The 12834-nt window shown below is 48.3% G+C and overlaps 1 protein-coding gene across 2 annotated transcripts in view; it reads left to right on the top strand.

Moving 5' to 3' along the window:
- The first annotated feature begins 3416 nt into the window (after positions 1-3416).
- Positions 3417-12834, top strand: part of PRELID3A (PRELI domain containing 3A) — a 33353-nt gene continuing 23935 nt past the window's right edge. For both annotated transcript variants that reach the window (XM_037508865.2, XM_037508867.2), the window contains exons 1-2: positions 3417-3492; positions 11264-11432. In XM_037508865.2, coding sequence (XP_037364762.1) covers positions 3461-3492; positions 11264-11432 — 201 coding nt within the window. In that variant the 5' untranslated portion in view covers positions 3417-3460. The remainder of the gene's footprint in view (positions 3493-11263; positions 11433-12834) is intronic.

Consider the following 12834-nt stretch of genomic DNA (forward strand, 5'->3'; position numbering starts at 1 on the left):
TTATTGACACTCTCTAGAACTCCTTAGGTTTGTCTGATCTGCCTCTCCACACAGTCACAATTACCTTCTCAAAAAGCAGTTGGACTTCCCTCCTATTCGTGCAATGGGACAAATGTGTTAAATTCCTACCATTCCAGGGGCCTCTCTGGTGGTGCAAGGGGTGAAGCATCCACGATAAAGCAATCCACAGCTATTGCAGTGCGAGTTCAATCCCCAGCCAGGGAGCTGACCCACATGGCACAGCAGACCTCTCCTGTCTGGCTTGCTGCTCCCCTCAGCAGTGTATTTCAGTATTTCTGCCTGTTCTGCTTCCCTCTCTGTCTATGGTGAATCCTCTCACCACCTGCACCTCTAGCTTTCACCCCAGCTCTTGTATGCATAAATAAATAAAAACCTTAAAGAAAAATAAACTCTTACCATTCCAGTCATTGGAATAAAAGCTGAAAAGCATGTGCCTCTCCTCTATGCCCCGTCCACCCGGAGACCTAAGCAGACACACTTTCAGGATGCAGACTGACAGGTGCTACAGTGTAGGCAGGTGCCACGTGTCCAGCATGACCCCTCGACCCAGCTTGGACAGACTTCCTATCTGCAGCATCTTTATCCGCGTTTCACTTCTGCCTCCTGTGCCACCTAAGTCCATGTCCTGGCTCTCACATGGATATTGAACTGTTTCACCTCAGAATTCTTAACATTAAAATCTGTCAAAACACATTGTCTCCAAGGTAAAATCTAGACTAATACTGAAATGTCAGGTCCTACACTAAAAGGTCCCATCTACCTTTCTAGCCTCAACTCTGGACTCATCCCCTTGAGACCACAGAGTCCAGCCTCACAGATAACTTACGGCCTCCTAAGGCCATTACATGTTTCATGGTCTGAACTTCTGCACATTCTGTTCTCTGTGCCTGGAAGATGTTTCCCAGACAAGCATGGAGGAGCACGTGATGACAAGGGGAGGCATATATAGGAGACCATGGTTCAGTCGACATGCAGCTCAAGTGGATCTAGGATCGTGGTCTCCATTAGTATCAGAGTCCCCATCACAAATACCTGCCCCGCAATCCTTGCCCCAGCTGCTTTGAGGTGGGGTGGAGTGGCCTGGGAGTCTCCATTTCCAACAAGCTCCCAGGTGATGCACCTTCTGCTTCTGGAACACACATGGTGTAACAGTGAGGAACTGCAAAAGGGGAGACTGCAGGAGGGTGGACTTGTATGGGAAATGGAGACATCCGTGTAGCACCTGAAACAGGGGTGTGCCTTTCATTTATTATTTCATCCAGTGATTATTGATACGTTGTGTGCCTGCTATGTTCTTGACTCTGGAAATACCAAGAATAATAACATTCTGGATATCAAGAATAATAACATTATGGTTCCCAATCTCAAAAGATTAGATTTCAGACCCATGGGAGAAGCAGAGAAGCAAGCCAGCGATCAGAATATGCTGTGGTGAACTGGGGAGCAGGGGTCTCTCCATAGCCCGTGACCTACACGGAAGTCTGGGCCCCAAAGCCAGGCCTGGCAGCTAACTGAGAACCCACAGGTGTGCACATAGCATCACAGGCAAACTGGTGCAGATAATGGTGAGACTATGATGAAAAGTCTGGGGAGCGGAGGTGGCCCCCATTTCACTCCAGGCCCTAGCCCCAGCACTCAGCAGCATCTCTGCACTAAGGCACTGCTGGTTAGGCTCTTGGTATCCCCACATGCAAAACAGATACACTCAGCAGCTGATCCTCTCAGACCTGGAGAGAGTTACCCAACTGTCTCACTGATCAAGTCTTCTCATTCTCACCCTCCAGCTCAATTTCTTCAACTTCATGTTCAATAGGTACTTTTGGAATAAAACCAAAATAACAGTACCTAGCTTAATGCTAGTGCAGATAATATCTAGAAGTGTTCCACAACTAGCAGGGTTATAATTTCTACTTGCTGGTGGGAAAGGGAAATCTTGCAAATCTGGTTCTTAGCTCAGTTCTAGTTCTATTTCTCAGTGTTACAGGAGACAGTTTTTAAACCTATCTGAACTCTATTTGTTTATTTATACAACAGGGTTAATAGCACTGACTTTGGAAAACTACTGTGAGGTTATGGTCATTGTTGGTAAATGTCATGGAGGAGAGGGTGGAGCCAGGGTCCTAATTCAGGTCTCCTGGAGGGTGCCTAGTGCTTATTCCATATTGTCGGTTTGTTGCACAAATAGGGTCCAGATGCCCACTCTGTGCAAGGAATTGTGCTAGGTGTTGAGATTCTGTAGTGAACTAGACTCTCATTCCAGGGGAATGAAAGCAAAGCAAGCATCTCATTTCTTTGCACTTGAATTTCATTTGCAACAGTGCAGAAAAACATACAAATCTAAAAAGAAAAAAATCATTTCTCCCTGGTGCAAAAGGCAGAGAGATTCCCCTTTTCTTTTCCTCAGATCATTTACTCTAGAAATCTTGTCTTTGTAATTTTTGTCTTTTTTAATACATAGAAGATGTGTGTCAATGGGGTGTTTTTTAAAAGTTAAATAGGCCTTTGCCAGTTTTGCAACCTTGGAATGTGTTTTCTCAAGGACCTCTGAGCCATTTCTCTGAAATGCTGTCATCCAGGAGACAGCTGTTGTGTCCTCGGGTTTCTGCAGGAGCACAGGAACCTGGCTTCCAGGGAGCGCCAGACTTGCAAACCTACCTCCTGTGGCAAAGACATGAAACATTTGTTTTCTCTTTGAGTATAAGCAAACACAAATGGCAACTGCATTTACCAGGTGAATCCAGGATGAACCGTGTGGCAAATGTGTCCTGGTCTTGGAAAAACAGCTGTGACTGTAAGAAAGGTGAGGTTGCTTGTATTTTTCAGTGGACTGCCCGTGACGCGATCACATTCCGAGTCAGTGCTGATCCAAACTGCCTTTGTTTTCAGTCTCTTCCACCCCACAGCAGCTTCTGTGTTTCTCTATAATTCCCAACCCGCAGGGCTGGGCTGGGCTTTGGGAGAATGTGGGCGACACCAAGGAGAAGCGAGGGGACGCCACCCGCCATTTGCGGCGGCTGCTGTGTGCGCAGCTCCCGCCGCAACGCGGACCCCACGGCCGCAGGTGCAGCCGGTGCCGCAGCCCTATTTTCGGCGACCGCCTGCGGCGCAGTCACTTGACCGTCGGGTGGGCGGACCTGCGAGAGCCGCGAGCGGGCCGCCCCGCCCCTCCCGCCGCGTCAGCCGCCGCCCCGCCCCGCCCCGCCCACGCCCCGCCCACGCCCCGCCCACGCCCCGTCCACTCCCCACCCCCAGCCGCAGTCCCGCCCCGCCCCCGCCCCCGCCCCCGCCCCGCAGCCGCAGTCCCGTCCCCCCCGCCCCCAGCCGCAGTCCCGCCCCGCACCCCCACCCCCCCCCCCTCCGCCCCGCGGCGGAGGCGCGGCCGCCCGGAGCGCGCAACCCGCAGCCGGCACCGGCGCCGGCAGGTCGGAGGCGGGCGGCGATGAGGATCTGGAGCTCGGAGCACGTGTTCGGGTGAGGCCGGGCTGAGGCCGGGTGGGCCCCTCAGCGCCCCCTTCTGCCGGGGAGCGGCTGGGGGTGGCCGGGGAAGGCGGGACCCCGACGTGGACCCCGCGGAGCCCCCCGGCGCGGCCGGCCGCTCGCGGACCGCGGCCTCGGCGCCTGCAGGCGCGGGCTCTGCGCGCTCGGGGCTCGGCGGGGGCGCGGGCGCGGGGGGCGCCGTCGCCCACTCGGGGGCGGGGTGTCTTCTCCGCCGGGGGCACCGCGGGGGGGCGCAGGGCGGCGGGGCCGGGAGCCCCTCGCAGGACCGGGTGCCCGGCGCGGTCGCGCCCCCCGGTGCCGCGGAACGGCCGGGTCTCGCCGGCGCCTCTTTGGGGTGGGGGCGCGCGGCAGAGCCCGGAGACGCGGCCGGGTGTCCGCGGGGGCGGCGCGGGCGGCCCGTGAGAAGCGTGTTCCGCGGCGCGGGGGCCTCGGCGCCGGGGGCGGGCGCGGGCGGCCGGGTGCTGGGCTCGCGCGGACCCCGGCCCGGGGCTCCATCCCCGCGCGCACACGGCCACCCGCCCCCGGGCCCCAGGCCCACGCGGTGCCGTCCCCTTGGCCACCGACCGGTGATGTTCTGCAGTGTTTTTTCAAAGGAGCAGAGATTTTTAAAGATCTCTTGATCACACAATCGTGGGAGCGGAGGGGGGCAGGGGAGGTGACGGGCCGAGACGGAACTGCTATTCCTTGAGCCTTTAATGTAAAAGTATAATAAAAATTTACCAAGTGTTTTAAAACCTCTGAAGTTGTTTTTTATGAAATCTTTACGGGATGGGATCGAATTTTTCGGTTGATTTTTGTGCCTGCTGCCTTTCTCAAGGGGGGTTCCCTGAGACACCCAGTGAAAGCCCCTAAGAGAATAACCACAGGGGTTTCTCAGTTCTCACAAGGATGGGAGTAACTAGTACCTAGATGCAGAAGGTAGAAGTGGGGTTCAGTTTTGTCATGGAACCCCCATGACAAGGCCCGCCAGAGAGGGTCGTGCAAAGTTGACTAATAAGCAGAAGCGAGCTGCAGAATTTGCTGTGAATACTTGCCGTTGATACTTTTGAACAATTTCGTAGCTGCCAACTGGCATTTTCTTAAGTTTTTAGTGAACTATAATTTACATATCACCTAATTATATATAATATGTCATACTTTTTAAAAAATGTAAAATTCAACAGTTTTTAATTTACAAACTTGTGCAACCATTGTCATGTATCATTTCTAGAACATTTCCATCATCCTTCCAAAAGCCCTCATGCCCATTTGCAGTCACTCACCACTCCCAGCCCCAGGCAACCACTTTCTGTTGTCTTTTAGACATTTCATAAATTCATACAATATGTGACCTTTTGTGTCTGTCTTTTACTTAGCATAATTTTTTTGAGGTTCATATGTGTGATGGCTGTATCAGTACTTCATTCCTTATTCTCTTGAGTCCTGGCTCCCTGCTAGCACCTGAGACATAGCCAGAGCTCAGCCAGGCGGCTGAGAATTTCACCAAGGCCAGATGCTCTCCAACAAGGAGGGCAGCTATCACCCAAAGGAATTCCAGTCCACCCCACGCTGCTGAAGACTATCCACTGAGGCTCTGCCATTGATTTTTGGAGTTAAAAACAAAGGGCCATGATGAAAACTGACAAACGTGGAATGCAGCTGGTGCAGGATGGTGTCTGGTGGGTCCCTGGTGGCTGGAAAGGTTACAAGTGATATAATCCTTTGTGGCAGTATAGGACCCATGGGACAATACAAAACTGAAAGTTTCCCCTAGTGTAGACCACTGAAATCCTTGATTTTTTTCCCTCAAGAATTATTGGCTTTTCTTTTTATATGTTTATTGTACTGTCAGGTAAATTTTTATTAGAAATTAATAAATTCGCTCTTGAAATAACGAGGTACTAAATTTTTGGATCATACTTTGTTCTTCCCATGTTTCCATCCCAAGGAAACCCAATGGGGCTGGAAATGAAATACTTCTATAGAAACGAGAGCCCACAGGGAAAGCTATCCGAGTTATTTAGACAAGGTTTTAAGTAGTTTTCATGGTAATGAAAAATATAGGACTGAAATACAAAAATTAAGATTAGGCATTTAAGTTAGCAGGTGTGTAAGTGTAGGTTTACAAATGCATCCTCACAGCATTGACTGATGTTACAGATAGGCCCATAATAAGATCTTCAGTAACAGCCAACATAAGTAGATTTCAAGTCATGCTTTCCCTGGATTCCAGCAGTTACCAGGAAATGTCTCTAGTAGGTGGTGACCATCTGAAGGGATTAAGGGCTTTGAAGGAGAGGATGACCTGAAGTTGACTTGCTTTCTAGCCAGGAGCAGTGAGAAGAGACCCTTCACCCCACCCACACCTTTTTTTTGAGTAAATTGAACATTACAAAGAAGAGTTGAAAACCCACTATCCTGCTCCCCAGTGCTGTCCCTCACTTTTTCTCTCCTCACAGGAAGACACGATTATGAATTTGTTGGTATCCTGAACATCTATGTTCTAGAGGTCCATTTGACTGCATTAATGCATGCTTGTGTTAATCCATAAACAATATGTAATATTGCTTGTTTTAAAATAGAAATCAGTGGCATCATCATCTACAAATCTTTTGAGTTTACTTTTTTTCTTAACAGTATGTTTTTGAAATTACTTGTATGTATATACATAGGTATACACATATACATATATATACATACATAGCCTGGTTGTATAATTGTGCATTGTATATGTCATAATTTATCCCCTCTCTTATTGAAGGGACATTAAGTTTCCCTTCTTGTTGCAAACCGCATCCTGTTGTACCTAGAGTCTTTTACCCGTGGGTGAGTTTGTGACAGCTTGTCCTGCTCATCTGGAACATGTGGGTTCACAGTTCACAGTATGGGGCAGTGATCAGGCTCCTAGTAACAGACACAGATTTTCTAAAATTCCAGTTTTCACTTGAAAACTCACATTTTATCTTTGGCAGCAAACATTATTGGTTATTTTCCTTGAATGGGAATTTTTGAGAAAATACCCATGTCTCTGTCACAGTTTGTCTTGCTGGTTGTTGGGGGGGCACGAGAAGCAGCAGCTGACTGGCTCATAACCCCATCAGCTGCCAGTGTTCCTGACCACCATGCATGAATTCCCAGACAGCAAAAGCTTGGACTTCCATTTCCTACCCCAGAGTATTAAAAGAACAGAATTCAGGGTTCTAGATGTAATTAAGCTAATAAATTTACTGTGTCATCATTATATTCCTGGGAGACATGGGCATGGTTTTCCCAAGTGCCCAGGAGTGAGCTCTGGTGTGGCTTGGGCTCCGGCTGTAATTCTGGCCTCAACTCTGGAATCTTGGGGTGAATGTCAATAAAGGGAAAAGACATGATGACTTAGAAGCACAGCTCAGGCCACTCAGTCCTGATTGGGTCTGTGAGACCCCCCAGCCCACTGTGGGGGAAACTTACTCAGAAGGTCTGGGCCTTGAGTTGCTGTGGGACTGGTGCCAGACACTAGTTTGTGTCTGCCTTCATCTTTTTGTAAAACTTGTTCTTTCAGAAATTTCCAAAATATGCAAGAGCGGAAAGGCTAGAATAGTGATCACCCAGTGTACCACCTCCCAGGATGATGGTCACCTTCTCTCAGGCAGTCTGGTTTCAGGTGTGCCCACCCACTGCTCCTTCCCCTGGATTATTTTATTTTATTTATATATATTTACATCGTTGTTTATTTTTGTACAAGTTTGGTTTCTCCTGTCAGGTGTTGTCTCCATAAAATTGCTACCACCAAGATACCTGTGAACCGTCACCATAGTCTCTTGTGCTTTTCCCTCCCCTGTTTTGATCCCTCTCCTGCTTCTTCCCCTGCTGAATGTCTCTGATTTATAATTTGCTTGTTAGTTTTGTCTTTTTTTTCCCCCAAACCCTTGTTTGTTTCTCCTATATTCTTTCTAATAAGTGAAGCCATCCAATATTTTTCTTTTTCCTTCTGACTTATTTCACTGAGCATAATCCCTTCCAGCTTCATCCATGTTGCTGCAAATGGCATGAGTTTATCTTTTTTGATTGCTGAATAGTATTCCATTGTGTACATATAACACATCTTCTCGATCCAGGCATTAGTTTTGGGGCATTTAGGTTTTTTCCATATCTTTGATATTTTAAATAGTGCTGCAGTAAACATAGGAGTGCAGATTTCCTTTCAAATTAGTGGTTTTGTGACCTTTGGATATATCCCTACGAGTGGAATTACTGGGTCATATGATAGCTCCATTTTTAGTAGTTAGAGGGTCCTCTACACAGCTTTCCATAGTGGTTGTGTTAGGGGGAAAGGATGTGCTGAGCAAACTCCATATAGGCTTTGTGGACTCCACCCCCACTCCATCAAGACACTGGGGACTACAAATCCCATGATCCCCAAGGGGAAAGTTTTGAGGACCTGAGAGCAGAGTTAAGCAACTATGTTAGCTGGTTTGAGTATTTAACCGGCCATGTGGCCAGGGGTCGCCCTCTTGGCCACGCGGCACACTCTGTTTTTCACCAGCCTGGCGGGTCATTGGGATTCCAGGTCAGAGGAATGGATAGGACGCATTTACGAACTTATCTCCCTCTTTTTCTCCCTGAGTTATTCATTTCCCATGTCCCCTTCCCTTGTAAATAAACATTTTATCAACCTTTTGTGTTTTTGCAGTTTAGTTTAGCATTAATAAGTCCCCTTTAAGCACGTGGGTGAGGACCCACGGTCAGGCAACCCGTTTTATATTGGGGTTGCTCTGTTAACAGCTGGACCATTTTGCACTCCCACCAGCAGCATAAGAGTTCCTTTTTCAATTCAGGAAGACCTTGCCAGAGCAACAAGGCTAGAGAAGGACATACAAGGAATCCTAGGAAAATAAGAAGTAAAACTATCACTATTTGCAGACGATATAATATACATAGAGAACCCCTGGAATATTTTTAGACAACACCCAGACATCCTATACTTTCATCCCACTACATCTCCAGACATCCTGCTGTGTGGAGAGAGAGCGATGCCAGCTTTTCGCCTCTTTACTACACAGTGAGGGTCCGGGCATGAGTACTTTCGCCAGGCCCAGACCACATGCAGTCAACCTGATGTGGGGCCCCAAGGCCACCATTTTGGGGATCAGTGCATGGCCACTGGGAGCTGTGACTACAACCTGAGGCAATTACTCCTGAGAATAAACTGCAGCAAATTCCTTGTCTGCCTCATAGGCAGGTAGGTGAGGACCCTGACACCCTGCACCTTCTCAGCATCTCTAGGGTAAACACTCTCGGGCTTTGTGCTAATTGTCAGCTGCTGTCCTGTCTTTCTGCTCTCCCATATCCTTGCCAGCACTTGACATTGCCGGATTTTCTGGGTTTTGTCACTTGAATGAGTGTAAGACTATTGTCTTTAACCAAGAAGTATGTGATGTTGACTTACTGTACTTAAAAATTGTTACTTATAAATGTATTATTATGTTTACTCTTTTCTTTATCCTTGTATTTAAGAAAATATTATGTTCTGTTCAATGTGTATGGTCATTCTATAATTAGTAGGATTCTTTATTATGTGAATATTTTAAGCAGATTGCATTTCTATATTGAAAAACATTGTATGAATGGGTTTAGTACAAATATTTCTCAACTGTTAGATGATTTTAGGTAGTTTTCGAAGGGATAGTCTTTGGAAGGGAGAATCTGTGGCAACAGCTCACAGATTATTTCACTGAGAAGCACCCACTGTCCCGATTCCTAGGGCTCTTTTGGTTCTCTCTTTCTCTAGAGTCTCTCCCTTTCCCTGTATTTTGGACCTACCGTGTTCCTGACAGTTCATCCGCGGGAAAGAAAGGAATCTCTCTGTATCCTGTGGCGTGGTCCATATCAACCAAATCTCTGCTTTTTTTTTATCATTCTATATTAATATGGACACGTTACCTTAGTGGTCATTCTATGGTTTGAAAAAACATTTCTCTGTTTAAGAGGGGTTTCTAGGCCAGGCCCTGATAATTTGGAGGCCATGGAATATAATGGCAAGGGCACAGGGTAGGGGCCAGGAGACCCTGATCCCGTCTGGATCCTGCTGCTAACTTTTTGACCTAGGACGAGCATTTTATGAGAATAAAGTAAATTAATGGTAATAATAAATTATGTTTAAAAAGGACATCAAATATAGAATAAAGATCTTCAAAATAGTCATAATCTTTGCTATTTGATTTAGTAATTCTGTTTCAAGAAGTTTATCCTAAAGGAGAATTACACTGTCCACACAGATGTTCATTCCTGACTTTATATTATAGTGCAAAATTGGAAGCAATCTAAGTAACCTCCCGTGGGGTTATTTATCCACAGGATGATCTGTTATGTAGCTATTTATAATCATATTTCTGAAAAAAGCCTCTGGTTAGGAAAAGTGTCTGGGTTGTGCTGCACATGCTATTCCAGTATGTCTGGGTACATCTGGAAGAAAGATGGTGCTAGCAAGACCTCTGCAGGGGGCTCAGGCGCTTCCTGCAAGTGCACACCCTGTAGGAAGGGTTAGGACATAGGTGGCTCAGGGAAGGCTCACCCTGAGCCCGGATGGCCCTCCTGGCCTGGCTTCCCCCAGCCTTGGTGAACAGCCATAGTGTTTCCCCCTAAATAAACACAGATCTGCAATGAGGCAGCTGTATCCCTAGCTTGGGACCCCTCTGATGACAGGAAATGAAACAGTGACAAAGGTACCATTCCTCCCCCAAAGGCTGGGGCCAGAGAAGGAGCAGCAGGCACTCTACTTGGGCAGGGGAGAGCCTCAGGGGCTTCCACATGGTTATCTTTAAACAGTGAAATTGTAGATGCATTTAATTTTCTTCGCAATTTTCTTTATTTCTTAGAAGTTTGATCAAGTCTTTTTATAATCAGAGAAATAGGTGGCTTTTTCAAGTCACACACCACTTAGAAGTTGGAAGAGTTGTTGCACCAGTAGCCAGAGTAACCTGTGCTAGAGAAGTACAAGGCAGGCATGTTATTTTCTTATGACTGTCCAGTTGTCAACAAGGATAGAGAGCCCAAGTAGAAGGCCCAGCCAAGACCTCATTGACTGCAACATTGCAGGCAAAAGGTAAAAGCAGGCAATGATTCCTTCCACCCCCTTCCATCCCCAAGGAGCCAGATGGGAGAGTCTGGGGAAGGCAGTGGAGATGAGGAGACCTGTATCAGTGTGGACTAGGGAGGGCCGGGAAGGAGGAGGAAGTGCTAAGAGAGGAAAAGTGCTAAGAGAGGAAAAGAGCCAGAGAGGAGGAGGAGGGAGTCTGGGGTGAGGGAGAGGAGGAGGAGGGAGCCTGGGGTGGAGGGCAGGCTGGGCATGTAGAACCCAGCACAGTGGGCCAGCCCCGAGCCCTTGTGAGTCTCCAAGTCCCCTTGAGGCCTGCCACAAAGAGCTTTCTGATCACCTCTGGTTGGCCCCGAAGGATCCAGGATTTGGGTGTGGTGCCTACCTCCACAGATATATTTGTTTCAATGCACCCTTAACTGAAAGCTGAAAGGATTATGGGTGCCTTGGTGGTGTGTGATAACACATGGTGTATGGTAACACATATCTGAAGAGGTGTGCACCTCTGTCTCATCCCTCAATTCAGTCAGTCAATCAATTAATTAAAATAAAGTGATTAAAAAAATAACAGCATTAGTATTAACTTTCACTTCACTCTAGTTGTCTCTGGCTTTTTCGGCCACTTGGGTGAACTTTACCAATCATGGGGATTGCCTGCTTATGCTGGATGATTTATTTTTCTTGCAGCCACCCATGGGACACAGTCATCAAGGCTGCCATGAGGAAGTACCCAAATCCGATGAATCCCTGTGTGGTGGGAGTTGATGTGCTGGAGAGGACTGTGGACGGTCGGGGCCGGCTTCACAGCCACCGGCTCCTCAGCACTGAATGGGGGCTGCCCGGCCTCGTGAGAGCGGTGAGCCCCAATCTGCTCATCTTGCAGCTCCCGCATGGCCCTGCTGATAACTCCACTGCCCAGCCTACACCCACATCACCCAATCTTTGTATAGCCAACTCACCCCTTATATACCTGCATCATTGCGGGCCACACCTAAATGCTCCCTGCCCCACCCCACCCTGCATCTGCGTCACCCTGGCTGGCACCCATCTGCAGGGAAAAGGCAAAGTGACACCTTCCTTAGATGCCCTCTCAGGTTTTCTGGAGAAACAAAGAGATGGTTTGTTTCTATGTAAACTTCACTTAATTATCCATTTCATGGCTTTAATTGTATTCTGACTCACCTCCTGATGTGATCACACCCCCCCACATCACACCCAATCCTCTTCTAGTCACCCCACTGTCTTGTATCCTTTATCAGGCTACTATAAAAAGATACCCCAGACCAGGGGGCTTAAACACAGACAGTTTCGACTTCGCAGTTCAGGAGGCTGGAAGCTGAGACCCAAGTGGGCAGCATGATTTCCTCTAAGGACCGTGAGGGAAGGGTCTGTTTCAGCCTCTCCCTTTGAGCTGCACAGCTGCCCTACTGCTGCCTCCTCAGCGGCGCCCTGCTCCCGTGCTCCAAATCTCCCTCTGAGTTCTGATCTCATATTAGGAGGACAACAGTCAGGTTGGTTAGGGCCCCCCTATGACCGCTCCCAATACCATCACATTCCAAAGTGCTGCTGGCAGTTAGGGATTCAACAGGAATTTGGGGGATACATTCAGTCCATGACAAGACCCTTTCACAGACCCACCTTTTCACATTCAGTCCACGACAAGACTCTTTTCACTGCAAGTGTGATTCAGCGCGGCTTATTCCTTCCTGAACACCCATCCCTGATTTCAGTGAGGAGTCAAGTCCTGGCACATGCCCCATTTGCCCATTGGGCTGCCCTCACCTGTTCCTCCCCCCTGTACGTGGGCTTCTGACATAGGACCTTCGGGGTCTCTGCAGCTGACCCTCATCCCGGACTCAGCATAGTGATACCGGAATTGTCAGGCCTAGTCTCCCAGCCAGGAACGGATCCCAGGCTGCAGGGCAGCGCTGAGCCCCAGCTGCTAGACCCCCACGGGTTGGTGTCTCACGAAGCCGCAGCAGGAACTTCGCAGACGCTCAGGCAAGCAAGCGAGAAGAGGCAGGTTTGCTTAGAGAAAGAAAAAGTTTATTGAGGAGAAAAAGAGCAGAAATAAAGTGGGACTCCCAGGCCAGGAAACCAGGCCAGGGAGGGGCAAGGAAGCCAAAGTGGAGTCGTGTCTCAGGGAATATATACCTTCTTTCCCTCATTATTTTAGCTAAAGCTGCCCCAGTCTCTTTGTGATTGGTTAGTTCTCGGCTGTCTCACTTAATTTGCTACTGAGTGGGGGATCTTCACGT

This window comes from Talpa occidentalis, unplaced genomic scaffold, assembly GCF_014898055.3.
Source record: "Talpa occidentalis isolate TD23 unplaced genomic scaffold, MPIMG_talOcc4v2.1 talOcc4.13, whole genome shotgun sequence".
NCBI lineage: Eukaryota > Metazoa > Chordata > Mammalia > Eulipotyphla > Talpidae > Talpa > Talpa occidentalis.